The sequence below is a fragment of the Falco punctatus genome (genome assembly GCF_963210335.1).
Source record: "Falco punctatus genome assembly, chromosome: 9".
Taxonomy (NCBI): Eukaryota; Metazoa; Chordata; class Aves; order Falconiformes; family Falconidae; genus Falco; species Falco punctatus.
Window position 1 is genome coordinate 44,325,639 of NC_137589.1, and position 16,700 is coordinate 44,342,338.

At 38.2% G+C, this 16,700-nt stretch overlaps 1 protein-coding gene across 8 annotated transcripts in view; it reads right to left on the reverse strand.

Annotated features, from left to right (window-relative positions):
- CNTRL (centriolin) overlaps nt 1–16,700 on the reverse strand; it is a 36,827-nt gene that overhangs the window by 12,075 nt on the left and 8,052 nt on the right. For 4 of the 8 annotated variants that reach the window (XM_080402859.1, XM_080402858.1, XM_080402865.1 and 1 more), the window contains exons 9-26: nt 15,848–16,073; nt 15,322–15,431; nt 13,955–14,149; nt 11,657–11,810; nt 10,765–10,985; nt 9,884–10,060; nt 8,776–8,901; nt 7,263–7,408; nt 6,111–6,318; nt 4,941–5,120; nt 4,446–4,625; nt 3,765–3,881; nt 3,210–3,348; nt 2,271–2,410; nt 1,578–1,764; nt 1,023–1,327; nt 461–666; nt 95–287 (exon numbers count right to left, since the gene is read on the reverse strand). In XM_080402859.1, coding sequence (XP_080258985.1) covers nt 95–287; nt 461–666; nt 1,023–1,327; nt 1,578–1,764; nt 2,271–2,410; nt 3,210–3,348; nt 3,765–3,881; nt 4,446–4,625; nt 4,941–5,120; nt 6,111–6,318; nt 7,263–7,408; nt 8,776–8,901; nt 9,884–10,060; nt 10,765–10,985; nt 11,657–11,810; nt 13,955–14,149; nt 15,322–15,431; nt 15,848–16,073 — 3,210 coding nt within the window. The remainder of the gene's footprint in view (nt 1–94; nt 288–460; nt 667–1,022; nt 1,328–1,577; nt 1,765–2,270; nt 2,411–3,209; nt 3,349–3,764; nt 3,882–4,445; nt 4,626–4,940; nt 5,121–6,110; nt 6,319–7,262; nt 7,409–8,775; nt 8,902–9,883; nt 10,061–10,764; nt 10,986–11,656; nt 11,811–13,954; nt 14,150–15,321; nt 15,432–15,847; nt 16,074–16,700) is intronic. The other 4 variants (XM_080402863.1, XM_080402862.1, XM_080402861.1 and 1 more) reach the window with 4 other exon arrangements.

Here is a 16,700-nt window from a genome sequence, read left to right on the forward strand (position 1 = left end):
GCGAAAAAGCATTTAAACAAAAATCCTTTGCTTAAAACAACCTTAATGCAAAAGACAAATTCTTTCTGTGCTTAAGAGTTAGGGTTTCACTTACTTTCCCCCGCATGCTCTCAAGTTCCACTTCAGCTTCTGAAAGTAGCCTATCTGCCTCTCTGAGCTCTGCTCGTCGTTTCAGAAGAGTCTTCTCTATACACTCAATTTCGCCTGCAATATCTTCATGATGTTTAAGAGACTTTTCTAGTTGAAATTCTGCAATAATGTTGTCACTATACCCTTCAATAACGTCCCTAAAAGGTCAGGAAGGAAGACATGGAATTAAAATACAAAATGCCAGAGGCCCAGAGCCTCTTGAAGTTCTAGTCCATTTACATCAACTGTCAAAACTGACTTTTATTAGAAAAAAAAAAGTTAGGCATTTCCACATGCTCACTTTAAATGCATTCTAGTGCAAGGTCCTTACTTGCATTTGTTCTGTTTTTGAGCTGCTTGCTGTTGCTCTGCTACTTCATGTTCCAACTCCTCTCTCTCAAGCAGAAGTTCTTCAATGTTTCGTTGCAATTTTTCCACTTTTTTGCATTTATGCTCAGCTGCCTCTGACCATCTATCTTTGTATTGCTGAGACTTTAAGTAATATACAGTGTCTTCTAGCCTCAAGACTTCACTCTCCTACATACAAGAAATACAAAACCAACTAAACACACAAAGAATAAAAATCAAGACCTATTTTCTATTTCACTTCTCCTGAAACAAATGAGCAGGTACTGATAGCAAACATCAAACTATTAGCATTGAAGGTAGAGCATTCTTATCACCAAGCTTGCTCAGATCCAGAACCTTCCTAGCAGGGACTTTTTTTTTTTTTCCTAAAAACCTGACTTAATCTGTGAAAATGAGGTTTTGCTTTTTTGCCACCCCCTGGCCCCCCTTTTTTGGGGGGGCAAAGCATACACTAACATGTTCCCAATCCATTCTTAAGTCAGTTGCCTATGGTTAACCCTGCAGCTTACAGCTCTGTATCTTACCAAATCATGATGTTCAGGCACATTGCAGTGAAGCACTCCAACAGGAATGAGTGGGACAGTGAAGTTTGGAGGAAGAGGGCCATAAACAACTTGGGCTCCCACAGGAGGTGGGCCATAGATAACAGATCCAGGAGCAACTGAATCTCCACCTGCAGGAGGAGGCCCATAAACCACAGTTCCCTGAGGTACAGGAGCACCATCTGGAAGGACTGTGTAAATAACTGTACCAGGTGGTGGTACAAAGGGAGGGTCTTTGTGATCATGAGTTTCTTCATTTCCTTCACCATCTTCTTTTGCCCTCCTATCTTAAAAAAAATCAATAAATATATTTTAAAATCACTTTTTCATTAAAAGACATTCTTCAAAGGCACATTTCAAATACTATGTGATGTACAAAAACCTAATAAATGCTGCTTAAACTGAATAACAAGTTCAACAGTAATAAACATTTATAATTCACTCATGCACATAAAAAAAAATAATTCACTATGAACTCTTAAGCAAGCCCACCTTCAGTATGCTCCTAAACATTCTGAGACCACGAGAATGACCTACCTTTACCAGAATTTCTTTTGTGCAACCTCTTTCTGACTGGTGAGTAAACCCAACATCCTCCTTGATCGGGCAAGTCTTCCTTCCTGCACTGCCTGTCCTGACCACCCCCTCCTCTGAGTATGAATGGGCCAGAACATCGTAAACAGACTCCAGAATCTTTTGTGCTGCCGGAAGCTGGAGTTGAAGCCTAAAGAAAAAAAATCCATAGATGTTGATCTAAAAATAAAAAAATCATGTAAAATAATTATCTGTTGTAGACATTCTAAAGCACTGATTCCGCCCCCCCCCCCCCCCCCCCAAGAACGGGCTATACATACTCTGCTTTCTCTCACTTCCAAGCATGATGCTGCTTCAAAGGTGAGCACTAAATATATTTTACCAATATTTATCTTAAATTCAGACAAATGCTGTTTTGCAAGAAATGTTTGCCTGCGACGACCCCTTTTAACTTTTACGCAAATGAATTTACAGTACTACACTGTGAATAACCATCTCCAAATTTTGCATGCACTAGATTCCTATTATTACACAGTAACAGACTTTATCAGGGAACGTTTGCATATGTGTGGTTTCCGTATTTCTCTTACATGCCAGCTAGTATTTTTTTCTTAAGCTTCTCCCAGACCTAGCATGTTTATAATGGACTTTCCCATATCAAATTGCTTTCCATATAATAGAACTTTTATTTCTGACCTGCGAGGATGGCATGTAATACCAGTATCCCCTTCTTTTCAATGGATCTGCTATACTTGTGATATAATCATTCTGGTATGAAAGCACATTTTTGAGCGCTGCAATTTCATCTTGTAAGTTGTCAATTTCATCTTTGCTACCTGTAAATTAATCATAGTTTTACATGCTTATAAGGCAAATAATTAAGTCATAAATGCTGCATTCAGCTTTTCCCTCATTGTTATCCTGTTAAGCTGAAACAATATTAAAAAAAATTAATTGCCGGGGAAACAAACTAAACGTTACTATATAGTGATGTAGATATACACTGGCCCTTGCAAGTTTGTCACTTTAGGACTGTAGAAACAAAAGTTCACATACAGGTAACTGATGCTCTTTTCTCTGGTTAAACCACACCACCTTACATGGAGAACTCTGACAATGTTCCAGAGCAGTAGAAACAGAATGCACAGCACAATTACAGTTTTCTAAATAGTTGTAAAATGTCTTGTTAATACAAACTAATGAAAAATAACACACTGCCACTCTGATTTTCAAACTGATGAAAAACTTAATTAAATTTCCAAAGATCATGTGCCATGTCAACTGGCAAAGCCAGAAACCTAGACATGCTAGTGCCACTGGCTGGTCTTAACTATCCATAGCCTCCCTTCTTCGTATTTCAAAAAGCAAAGACTCATACGCTTCACGTAACTGCACTGTGTCTTGTTGTTTGCTTAATACACATAGATACAGAGAAGCCACTGAAGCACAGTGATTGAAAGACAGAATGTATGCTGTGTAGAACTGTACAGGAAGGTATTCTGAGCAGTTTATTCTCCTAGAATAAACTTGCAGAGCTCTGAACAGCTTCTCAGATCAAACAGCAAGAAATACCGAGAGGAAAGTGAAGTCTTCTGCATCTGTGCTTATCTGCAAGAACTGGAGAGAAGAGATTACCTGTCCTGGTATTATCCAACAACCGTCTTAAACGGTCAATTTCTGCCTTTTGTTGCTCCATAGCTTCATTTAATTTATGAGTTTCAAACTTCTGAGTGCCTGATACGACAGTCTCCTCACCAGCTTTCTCCATTTCACGCTGAAGATATTTAAAATATATAGTTTAAATCAAAGCAAATTCAATTTAAATTACACTGCGCTAAAACTTACTTAAAACTTTCCCATCCACCCCTACAAAAATACTCATTCAGCAAAATGCATGTACCACTTTGATGCAACAAAACTGTTCTTCCCATCCCCTCCTATGACTGAGGTTTACAGACATAGCCATGTAAAGGCATTCAAGTGAACATGTGATAGTTTTCCTTAAAAGTCTGCTACTCCAGTCAGATTTTAATTCTGTTCTTTGGCAGACATCAGGGAAGGGAAGAACACTGACAGGAAATCTTGAGGAAGGGCAGGGCAGGCACCTCTAAATACGGCATTTTCAGAAACTCACTGAATATATCTATTTTATCCTACTCATAATACAGAGCAAACATCACTCCAACCTACTTGTTCTTCATTTTCTTTGAGGAGATGTTGTAACAATTCTATTTCTGCTTCTGCTCTGGCAAGATCTTGAGCTGCACGAGCTGCCTCAGCACAGAATTCTTTGGTTTCCTCAATCTCCTAAAATTGAAATTTTAGTTTGAGCTTCAGTTTGCAATGCCACTCCACAAGCTTGCAGCTGTCTCATGCAGCTTTCTGAAAAGCTGACTGATAAGAAGTATCACAACCTGTCTTTTCTAGAATTCCAGAAATCGGTGATGTAAAATCATGTTTCTCCTTTAACTTTATAGTATGTCTATAGAGATGTTAGTATGTAGCCAAAAATGGTTCCCAGTTTTAAAACTTGAAGTTTAAGCACAAACTTCCATCATCCTTTCTTTTGCTTTTCTGTCTTAATTATGTATTCATGTTGTTTGACTTTCAGTTAATAGGAGATTAAACTTGCCTCTCCCTCATCTTCTAACATACAGCAAGAACACCTGTCCACACCCAAATTTATGCAAGCAATCATCTACTGTATTTCAAGATGAGACTCCACCTGAAGCAAGAGCTCCTGTGCAGCAAGACAACTCAAAATAAAGCTCTGAAGCTGAATTTAAAACACAACACTAGGACTGCTACCATTCTGATAGCATTAGAAAGCACTACTTGTATACAAGCAATTAATTATCAATGTTGATTTACCTCAGCTCGCTCCTGATTAATTTTGAGAACAGTCCCATGAAGAGCCTTTAGCTGATTTTTAGCAACAGAGAGCTCTGTGGCTGCCAGTTTATCTGAAGTGCTGACTGCTCTCTTTAATTCCTTCAATTCTTTATGCAGACTGACAAATTGCATTTGTGCCCTGGCATCTTCTATTTTTTTCTGAAACCAGGAAAACAACAGGTTTTATATGTTTTAAGTAAAAAGCAGCATGGAAAAAAGGCTTTCTCTTGGTACGACTTCCCCCCCTGCCCTCCGCCAATTTGTATTATATGCACAGAAGCAAAGCAGGAAAAAAAACCCTAAAGCAAGGACAACCAATAAAATCCAAGGGAAAAAAACCCCCACATTATTTAACCTTTGTGTTCCTTCCTGTATTTGATCTATCCTAGAAAGCAAAATAATTCATAAGTTACTGAATCTTGTTTTCCTGAGCAATCAAACACAGTGCATGAACTTGTCCTTAGCCATTCCTACCATTTTTTCTAACTCTTCCAGTTGAGCAAGCATTGTCTTTTTCTCTTCATCTGCCTTTTGGAGCTGTTGATAAGCAAGGCCCTGAATTTCTTCCATGCTCTTTATTTTTTCACGTAACTGTTGAGTTTCATTCTTTAACTGATGGACCTTGTTCTTATTCTGCCCGTTTGCAACTTTAACCTACAAGTGAAGTAAGACAGAATGAGTAGCCAGATATTTTTTTTTCCCCCCAATAAAAAGCCATGCTATTTTAATTATTTAAAGAAACAAATTTTCAGGAAATGCAGTTACCAGCATACTTTGTACCAAAAGAAAAAGGAAAAAACCTGTTTTGCCACTGTAACCATTTACATTTTAAAAGTGCTCAAGTTATTTTGGCAGTGGTATGTATAGTGATCTATTAAGAATATTGATGGCTGTATTTTTCTACCTATAATTGAACTCTTTGTTGTCTGAGATTTACTGAGTCTAATGTCTAATTCACCAAATAATCACGCAAAAATCATAAATACTATTAATAAAAAAATAAAATCAGATTCCAGTTACATGAACACCAAAAAGTGGGTCTCTCCTTGTTATTACACAGCTAAAAAACTGCTTGTGCATTAAAATGTCCACATTAAACCCTTCTCCAAGGAACATTTTTGCAAACTTTATATAACAAAAGCCAACAAATGGAGCGTATGTCCTGTCAGATACCAAATTTTAAACTATCTTAAGTACAAGAGAGTGTTTTAAGTTTTTCTGTCTTAAAAAAAGCCTTTAAGTCTACAAAGGCTGCGATAACACAAAAGCAAGCAAGAGTAGCTGATATATTTCACTACTTTAACAAGAATTTTACAGTATACACAGCATGAAGTGGTCATTTATTTGTTTTCCCTCTTCAGAAGCTTCTGCCTGGTTATACAGTTTCTTTATCATGAAAACTACTACATGACATACATTTGTGCACAACACAAATCTAGTTTAGTATTCTTTCTAATCACAAGTAACGTGTTGCATCCTCCTCTGATGCAAGTTGTCAAATTTATTTCTAACAAGCAAATGTGTTAGTCTATCTTCAGTAAAATTACACTCCTCTGCAGGATGGGAGGGTAGCAAAGCTACATCTGTAGTGAAACGATCCTTCAGCTGCAAGTTACAATTTTTAGACCAAGGTGAAAGTCTTACTCTTTGTTTTGTTGTTTTGATACGTGCCTGTCTATATTTCTCCTGTATCTCTTCCAGTTTTTCCTGCTGGGATACCATTTCTTCCTGCAATTGTCTCTGTCTAGCCCATGCTTTCTCTTTTTCCCTCTGAGCATCAGCAAGGATGTCATTAAATTCTTTCTGCAGATTTACAAGGCTTTTCCCTAAAACATCAGCTGAATTCTGACATCTGAAAGAGAAACAATCCAGGTTCCAAGACAGAAAACAGCAATTTTAAATTGTGATACCAGAGAGTGAAATAATGAAGCCTAATACAATAGTAAAAGTTCAAGACATCCAAAGTAAATTAATTCAGGTGTGCAGCACTAAACATGTTACACTGCACAGACAGACCTCCATCCTGGCTCAACTTCCCCCAAAGAGGGGAAAGATGTTTTCCCTGTTCCTTGCAGTGAAACCCAAGAGGCCTGTGCATTTCCCTTGGTAATATAATTACTGAGCTCAGGTGACATTCTCTTAAAAACCACAGGGTGCTGAAGTTCATGGCTGAACTGCTCCAAGTTGCACTCAGTAGGATGTGGCATACGTACCTTGTTGCTCTCGTTGAATCATTCAGGTTTGAAAAGACCCGACGTAACCATTAACACAGCACTGCCAAGTCCACCACTAAACCATGTCCCAAAGCACCATGTCTATGCAACTTTTAAATACGTCCAGGGCTGGCGACTCCACCACTTCCCTAGGCAGCCCGTTCCAATGCTTGACAACCTTTTCGGTGAAGGAATTGTTCCTAATACCCAATCTAAACCTCCCCCCTAAGCAACTTGAGGCCATTTCCTCCTGTCTTATTGCTTGTTACTTGGAAAAGACCAACACCCACCTTGCCACAACATCCTTTCAGGTACCTGTAGAGAGCAAGGTGGTCAGCCTCCTTTTCTCCAGGCTAAACAACCCCTGTTCCCTCAGCTGCTTCTCATCAGACTTGCACTCCAGACGCCTCATCAGTTTTGTTGCCCTTCTCTGGACATGCTCCAGCACCTCAGTGCCTGTCTTGTAGCGAGGGGTCCAAAACTGAACACTGCATTTGAGGTCCGGCCTCACCCATGCTGAGTACCAGGGCACGATCACTACCATTTCACATGAACAAATCTAACACTATTCTATTTTACTCACGTAATCTCTCCAACTCCTGTCTGAAGCTTTTGCTTGAGCTCATTTATACGAGCTAAGACTTCTTCAGGATGAATTAAGTTACCAACCACATGGTTTAGCTGATTCTGAATATCTTTAAGCTGTTGTTTCAAGAGATTGTTGTCTCCCTAAGAAAAAACAGATAAAATCCACACAACTATAAGTATACAAATGCACAAACGATAAAAGCTATAATTTTTAATACTTAGATCTGTTTTGGTGGTTTTGTTGTTGATGTTGGGTTTTTCAGGGCTTGGGGGGGTTGTTGGTTTTCTTTTTCTGTTTTTTAAATACAGTCCAGACTTTCCCTCCCGCCCCCCGATGTGGCCTGAACCAGTATCAACGACAAAACAAGAACACCCCAAACAATCTTTGCCTTTCAGTTTCCTTTATGTTGAAAAATACTTCAATGTCAGTTCAAAAACGATCTTATCCTTTCCTTAAACTAAGGAAGTACTGTCTTTACGTAAGAAAAGCCCAGTGACACACAGAAGCCTATCACACTGTCTATCCATACACTGTGCCAGCCACTAGACTGAGGAATCACATCTGTCCTGAGCCCATAGCTCTTCAGCTCTTCTCTGCATATTGGCAAGCTTCAGCAAAAGTGACAGTACTAATGTCTGGCAAAGATCCTTTATAAGCTCTTCCCGATGTGGTCTGGCCGATGGACTAGATGATTGTTGTAGGCCCTATCCTGGTGGTCATTGTAACCCCTGAGCAGTATGCGAGATCATAAAAAGGGATCCGATGGATACAAAGGACTGAACCCAGCCTTCCCACAATGGTAGAAACTGCTTTAAATCACCTAGCACTTTAAAAAATAAAATAAAATCAAGGGAGTCTCTTTGCCAGCCACATTCTGGAGATCTTGAACACCAGTATATTACTCTTGCCTAGAGAAATCCCATTAATCGAGCCTTTCAGAAGCTTTAGGAAGAGGAACACTCAGTTTATAACTCAGTTAAAATGAGGCACTGATCTGTGACACCGTATCAAGGTAGAGGTGTTCCCATACACTTACGCAATGGCTGTGGGTTCAAGGATCACAAGCTCTGTTGCTTATTGTACTTTGATGTCATTACTGGTCTGTGGCAAGTAAGCAAGATTCCTCAGAATTGCAACTTTGAATGGAGGCAGTAAGTTCTGCTTTAGGTATTGGATCAGGTTTTTTTCTTCTGTATCCAAACAGTTTTCTTACTGACATGTACTGGATAAAGCTTGTGGGCAATTAAGATACATGTAACAATCTATGAACCCCTCTACTGAGCAGCTCTGAAATGATTTCAAGGGTCAATCTAAATACCCAAAATAGATAAAAGACCATGGTGTAGTCTCTGGACAGGAAAATTGAAGTCAGGAAGTCATAAATACTACTGAACTTCAAAACAAGATGCATACAGAATCCTTTAACATCCTTATCACTTTCCCCTTGCAGGAGTGGGGAAATCATACTGTTTATCAAGTAACTTATTAAAGGCAATAAATACTTCACCTGCAATTGTTTGAACTGAGAAAGGAGCTTATGGTTTTGCTGCTCCTTCTCTTCTACTTTCATCAGAGCATTCTCTAACAGTTGCCTTTCTTTTTCAAGTTCAGCTTGCAGAGCTGACAGTTCCATCTACAAACACAGAAAACCTTCAGATTAATACCCCCACTCCTAACCCCAACCTGTTACCCAAATATACAACAGCTGTAATTCTTATGACACCACCTCCTAAAAACCCCAACAGAACAACTCCAGCCATCCCAAATTAACCCAAACATCACATCATATATATCTAACAGGTGTTTTTCCTAAAACATCATCCTCAAGATTGGTATTGTAAATTCTAATCTAGACCTAGTATGAGCGTGTGCTACCCACTAGGTAACTAGCAGATTTACGTTTTATCAGTGTTCTACAAAGACCTTCCAAGTTTTTCCTGAAACATCAAAACTGAAAAACTTGGAGGGGTTTGGGATGGATCACCACACTTTACTTTTTTGCATTCTCATTTCTGCCTGCAATCTGGAATGTGTAGTTGGAATGTATCTTGCAAAAAACCAACTTGTTGATTTCTGACAAATGGAAACTGAACCAAGACAGTAGTTATTGTACATCATCATCATCCACAAATGCAAATGAGAACCCCCAACAGTAAGATAAAATGGGACTATATGAATTCAGGCATTCATTGCTCCTCCTCAGCTGAAAGCTATTACTTTATTACATATTACAAAATAAAAAGATTGCCTGTAAGACTCATTTTTACTACAAAGAGCAAAAGCAAACTGTCTTTCACCTGTTTTTTTTTTTCACAGGACCACTTCAGTGTCACTTCTTTGACGGGTGCACAGTTATCTCTTTCCAAAACAATGCACATTATTATTTTCCTTTCAAATATGCCAAACACTCTCTATAGGGTCCCCAAATGATCTGTACCTTGCTTCAATGAAAAGTTATAAATCCTAGAAAACTGGTATCACCTTCCATTTGGGGACACACTTAAACCAAAAATTATTTGCAAATCAACATTGGAGATGTCGTATGAAGGAAAGTTTGGTCATCCCACGTCCTAGAGTAGATTACCCCTCTGGCAGCTCAAGAGCTTTGTTCTTACCTGGCTAAGTCGTTTCAGTCTTTCCAGTTCTTCTTTTTGCTGACCGACTTCAGTGTCTTTGTCTCTTAGCTGGGCTTCCAGTTCAGCCTCATAGATGCTGGTGTCCTTTTGTGCTTCTCTAAGTATTTCATTTATTTCTTGCTGCTCTTGGAGTGCACTCTCTAGCATTTTAATTTCCTGGAATTTTACGTTCATTTTAGAAGTATGCACACAGATGAGCCAGGATTTCTTAGAGTACACTGCCTCTCTTCCTCTGTTACTCAGGAACGCATCATCAATGTGACAGCAGGTAGATCAAAATGGACACTAACGCTAATCACTGAACACTGAAACTTAAAGCTAAGTGGCAGCACTACATACAAAGACCAGGTCAGCTACAGACTACAAAAAATCTATACTCCTTAGAAAGATATAGCTTAAAGTGATACACATTTGCCCCTGATATTAAAGTTCACGTAAAGGCTTACCAGGATACTAAGACAGCTCTCAAGTAATTGGCTGATATGATAGACGCAAGCTAATAGCATATACATTCCCAGCTAGTGTCCAGAGTCTTCACTAACGCAATTCACTATGATACCAACTGTGCACCCATTTTTAATAACGTCTGAAAGGTGAAGCCTGCATTTCTCAGACACCTTCCATGACGTACAGATTTCTGAGATCTTCGATAAGGTACAGATTTACTGTATGTCTCTTGAAACTGTTTTTAAATTCTGTTCTTAATACGCTTGGATACATCTAATTGAAGTTACCATATCAAAAAGTTATTTTGTCCAAGGAACTGTGCTTTGCTATTCCCAATGTGGTTATTGGCTTCTTTTTTTTTTTTTTCTTCTCGGTTATCTGAATTTGGAAAGAAACACAGTATTAAGCCTTACTTTTTTCATATTTTCCGCATCCATGGCAACTATTTCCAGGTTGTTTCTTTCCTCCTCTAGATCTGCCAATCTTTCTAGCAAAGATTCTTTATCCTTCTGCAACTTCTTGCATTCATCATTGGTCTGTTTTGCCTGACACTTAACACTTTCCAGATATTCCTGTAATCCAGTGATAATACTTTCTAAATCCCTTTTCAGTGCTTCATTTGTTGCTATTTGACCTGCAGAAATTGAAAAAAAAAATTTGAGATAGTTAAGAAATCCCTCTTATTTACAAAACAAACAAAACTGCATTCCTTCATCTTCAAGATGTTCACCTATTGGAATATGTAGTAACAAGAAGTAACTAAAATTCAACCAGAAAATACCTGTGTTTTAAAGGCTAGGAGTTCCCATATTACTGTATTAACCTGACCACTGGGAGAGTTAAAAAAGAAACTATAGTTCTTTGTGCATTCCTGCCCCCACCTAAGATGACATTTGTTACCTTTACACCTAAATCAATTTTGTTTCAGTTTTTATATTCATATTATTTTCTGGGATGTTTACTTTCACATAGACTAGTTGCACAGTAAATGTATACACAGATTTAGTTCATTGACTTTAGTTTCCAAAACTTCTCCCCACCTTAAGAAAAAAAAAAAAAGAAAAAGAAAAAAGAAAAGAAAAAAAACCCTGCAAATTACCTTCCCCACCACATACAAGCGAGGTGAACATACTAAAAAAAGTTTACCCAAAATGTCCTTTTAGATCAGTTAAGAACAGTTTTGCAATCTTTTCTTATACATGTCTCTATTTAATTTAAGCAAAGGTAAACAAAACTGAATCCTCAATTCAACTGTTATGTTATCCTAAAAACACAAAATACTGTAAGACAAAAAGAAAAATTTACCATCAGTGAGCTGTTGCTCCAAGTCCCTGATTTCTTCTGTTTCCTTAGCAATCCTAGACAGCATTTCATCCAGGCGGCTCTCAAGCTGTCTGTAGTGTTTGTTCATTACATCAAAGTCCTGTTCTTTACTCAGTATTTGAGCTTTCATGTGAGCCTGTAAATTAACAGTTGGAAAGGTAAAGTGGGACAGCATCAACACAGATTAAAAGACTCAAATCAGTATTTTAGCTCAGTTCTGCAGCATCTTACTACTGGCAGTAAAAGTCCCAAGCGCAGCATGTCTTGTCATGACTGGGGTTTTTTTTTTTGTTATTTTTCCTTGTTGCTGCCCCACAAAGAATGCCAGATAGGCAAGCATTATGTATGACTAATAGCATTGTTAGAAGTCTCCCCCTTGCCTGGGCATGATGAACAAGGCCCACATTTATAAACCATTACTCATAGCTACTACCTTTCTCCCAGCCTTTCCATTATTCCATTTCCTCTTTCAGTCAAGAGCAAACATGATTCTCTCCAGCAGCTTAAATCCTGTCATCCTGAATTGCCTTCAGAGTACATGATGCTTCAGAATGTGTCAGGTCACCACCCAAAGGAAAGCGCTCTGAACCACCAGCAAGTCAGGCCATCTTTAAGCACGTTTACTTAAAAGTAGGCTGGTTTTGTTTTGCTTTTGGTTTTTTAATGTTTGGGAAATAGACCATACATGCAGCTCACACAGACTTTGGTCAGGACTTCATGCATTTAGTATGAATTTTTCTGACTGTTTCAGCTGTATTCAAAATTTGGTTATCAACACAATACAATGCTGAAATTACAAATGACTCACCAGAAAAGTTGGAAAAATACAGAATTATACTGTCATGATAAAGAGACCCTTTTTCCTACCACAAAAAAAAATTGCACAAGTTTTTAAGTGTAAGTTCTTGGGAAAATCAATTATAAAGTTGCTTCTGTAACAGAAGTAATGGGTAAAACCAGAGCTTTCCGTATTTTTAACGTATTCAACCTCAAGTCATTTTTAGCAGTCACGTTAGTACAATCTGTCATCTTGTTAAAGACAAACCACCATTGGGCTTGCAAAAGTTAAATTTCAACAAGTAAAACCCAAGCGCCGGTGCTGCTGCTGAGTCACTTTGCTGCAGCTGCTGAACGTCACCAGGGCGCCGTTTGAACAACCGAACACTTACAGCTTTGCCTTTGTCTTTTCTTCCATCGGTATCATTTGCAAAACGCCCCACCCCTGGTCTAGAATTCATTTGGCTCAAGAAGCGGTATCTTCAGCATAGGAAGCGATGAAGTAGTGTCCCGTCTTCTCCGGACGCTCCCGTCGCCGCAGCAGCGGGCTGGGCAACGTGAGCGCGGGCGGGTGGCCCCGCACCGCTTCCTGTGTTGCGATTTGAAGCGAGGGGCGACTGGCGGTGAGGGGCGGGGCGGGGAGGGGCTCCCCGGGAGGGTACAACCCGCCTCCAAGGCGGACAGCCCGCCCGCTACAGGCAGCCCGGAGGAGTTAACGGTGCTGGCGGTGGGGTTTTGAAATACTGCATTTTTTAAAAGTGTTTGCATGCCTCTGCCGGGGAAAAAAAAAAAAAAAAAAAAAAGCGGAGCCAAACATAAAAATTCTTTCTTTGCACGCTTGAAAACATCAAGCTGGGCAGAAAAGCTCTCATTCAAAAAGACATATTTTAGAACTATTAAAAAATTAATTTCAATTCAATTAAAAATTTCTGCAAGCGTTTGCTGTACCTGACCACATTTAACTCATAATCAAATATCTTGCTTCCCTCGAGATTTTAAAAAAAAACCACCAAAACAAAAAGCAACAAACTATCAGGCTAGAGCTCTTCCTGGTGCATCCAGCTTTGCTCCAAACCTGTAACATGACCTCAGAGACCTGGCTGAACCCATCAGTAATGACAGGGTTGCACATCTGTGACATCAGAGAAAGGGCATTAGTCCCCACCAAAACGGCTGTATACATCTTTCCAGAATTGGAACTATTTGTTGAAAACTGATTCTACTTTTAGGATGCTGAGCTACAGCTGCTGCTGCCTTCTGCTGTCTGCAGTTTACAAGCTGGAATATCAATAAAAGCAGTCACCATGTCAGCCAGGGCAGCTGCATGTGCTACTCCACACAGCTTTCCTCTGCTGACTTCCTGCAAACAGACCTGTGCCAACGCAAGAGCTCTCTGACAAAGCAGAACTCCAGCTACAGGCCCATAGCAGTTACACAGACCTTTAAAAATCAGTACATGAACACATACAGTACATAAAAAGTTAAGACTTCAGTTTTACTTACGTGTCTTGGACCTTCAGAATTTACAGAAGCAAGAGAACTCTGCAAGCAGTCAAGCTCTTTCTGTTTTTTCCCCATTTCTCTTTTCTGTTTCTTCAAGTGTTTTTCCAGTTCTAAAGCTTCCTTGTGTAGCTGATGCAGGATTTTTATTTTTTCATGCAATTGCTGTTCAATGTCTTCCTTGTTGGCCTGTGATAGCTGGAAATAGCATTAGGAGGTTGGGTAAAACAGCTGAATTGAAAATACACAGCTGATCAACAACATTTTTAAAAGTTAAAATCAGACTGCTAGTTTAGCTTAACAAGTTGTCCAAAAATGAGATATTCATTGTTTCATGTCGTCTTTATTTTCTTAAGATAACAAAAAATTATAGAATTTTCTCAGAAAGAGAAAACAGAAAGACAGTTTACTTACTGTAAGTAGAAATTTCATACCATTAGTCTACCATATCAGGAAACCCCAGAACCCTCAACTGGACCATCATCCTAAAAAGTTTTGTTTTCAAATAAAACTTCAAAAGCCTCTTGTGTAATTCCTTCTTGCACTCTTAAGAAGACTATCCAGAATGTCTTTTTTTTTCCCCCTCCCAGTTATGACTTCTGAAGATAAAATATGAAAACCTGGTCTTTGATTTTGAGGCAAGTTTAAAGACTAAAAATAGCAATAATTTATGACAGTTGAAGAAATGGAAGATACAACTTAGTTTAATGCTGATAAGTGTTGTTAAATTAATTCTTGCTGCCCATTATGTTGCTATGTTGCTTATTATTTGCTACACAACTAAACATATGCAGTTATAATCCTCCCTGAAAGGCTTTTTCTGATAAATCAGAACACATTAAATCCATTCAATTATATTGAGAGATTCAGTTGAAACTTCCTCTCATGAACACGTACGTCAGGTCACCAGCACTGCTTATTAAGTTGTGCCATTACTGTGTTACCTGCTGTTCTGTCTACTAAGCCATTAAGGAGCTATAACCTTATGGTTATTGCAAATGAGAAGGTATGTTCAAATTCAAATCCAAGTCTCCTGCTGCGTAACGCAGCGACCCTTAACTGTCCACTTACTGCAGTACTTCAATCTATATTTACATTTTTCCAAAGCATTCTGGGAGAAGTTAACAACCAGCAGCAGCACTGCATGGAACACACCTAGATGCTATTAACTGCACTACAACTCTGACAACTTGTTTATAAACAAACTACCTAAAACCCTTAAGATTTTTCTGATGCACGACAAATGGATTTACACATGTACAATGGCCCCTTTAAAAAAGAATGGGGAGAAAACCATATATTGTATTTTCTACATCAACACCGGTTAGAATGCTTTCCCTTGCTATTCATGTAGCAACTTCTTCACATACTTTTTTCTGAGCCAAAGCATCCTTCAGTTGTTGCAGTTCCCCAGTTACCTGCAAAACCTGTTGCTCTGCATTTCTTGCTGCACTTTGCAGTTCTTCTAATGTTCTTTGTGCTGCATAAAAAAACACACAACCCCACAAAATAAATTATAATATTCTGTATAACACTGGTATGCCTGTTTTCTGTTAACATGTTAATCAAAATGCATTTTTTTAAAAAAAAAATAATAAAATACATTCTAGTTTCTCAAAAATTGTTTTTAATGAGTCTTATACAACTAAAACCATAAAATATGAAACCTCCCTATAATATTTAATCCTTTAATCCTGAGTTATCTTAGAATAACAGCAGAAAGAAATTGTAACAGTTTTGACCGAAAATGCATCAAGTACACTCTTTGGAAATCACAGCACTTAAAGCCTTTGACACACTATTGCCATCTCATGTCAAATATGTATCATTTAATCAGTGGAATAAACTACATTGATATACATACTATTTTTTATTTATTAAAAGTTAATAACTTACCTGAACGAATCTTTTTTTCTTTACCCTCTAGTAGTTCATCTAGAGTTTGGAGCTGCAATTTCAGCTGGGGTTTTCTATAGAAGTCATCTTCATTTGGTTGCATTCTTCCAATCTTCATCTGCTGAGCTTTGTAACCAATGTAGCATTCTCTTATAAACATATTTCTTTTATACCTGGCCTTACCAATGTATGGGCTTTCACCAGGTACATTATCAAGTTCAACATCCTGAAATGTATTAAGCAATATGTCTTTATCTCAGAAGTATGGTTGCAGCCAACTCATAGTATACATTTAAGCCTCTTAAAAAGCACATAAAGGAAAACCAAGCTGAAATCAGAGTAATTAGAAGCAAACAGACTACACTTGACTGTTTGGCCTTGAACATTCTCATTATTTTGTAACAGAATTAAAAACAAATAAACCAAATTGCCATATGATCAGTTTATTGCAAAGGGGAAATGCCAGTGGATATTTACTGGGAGGAATTTTTCTTTGTATTTTAGACTTAATAGTAATATAGATCGTACTTAGTTTATTACATTATTGTACTTAAACTTTACTCAAACATAACTTAAAAATATTATTCATGTTTGTAATCAACATATATAAAGTCATGTAATGATTACTGATCTTTAAATTTCTTATGCAGACTCCTTTCATTCAGGCATCTCTACAATTTCTTTGCAAGCATGACAGAGGTTAGCTCTACTAGGAGGAAAAAAGAAACCAACCTGTTTTTTTCTAACCCTGTATAACTCAAGAACATTCTGGCTTGTGGAATTTCTCCAAGTGAAAGGGCCTCCAAAATTAAGCCAGAAGAGAGGAGTATAGTTTGTTTGGTTAATAGTGAGA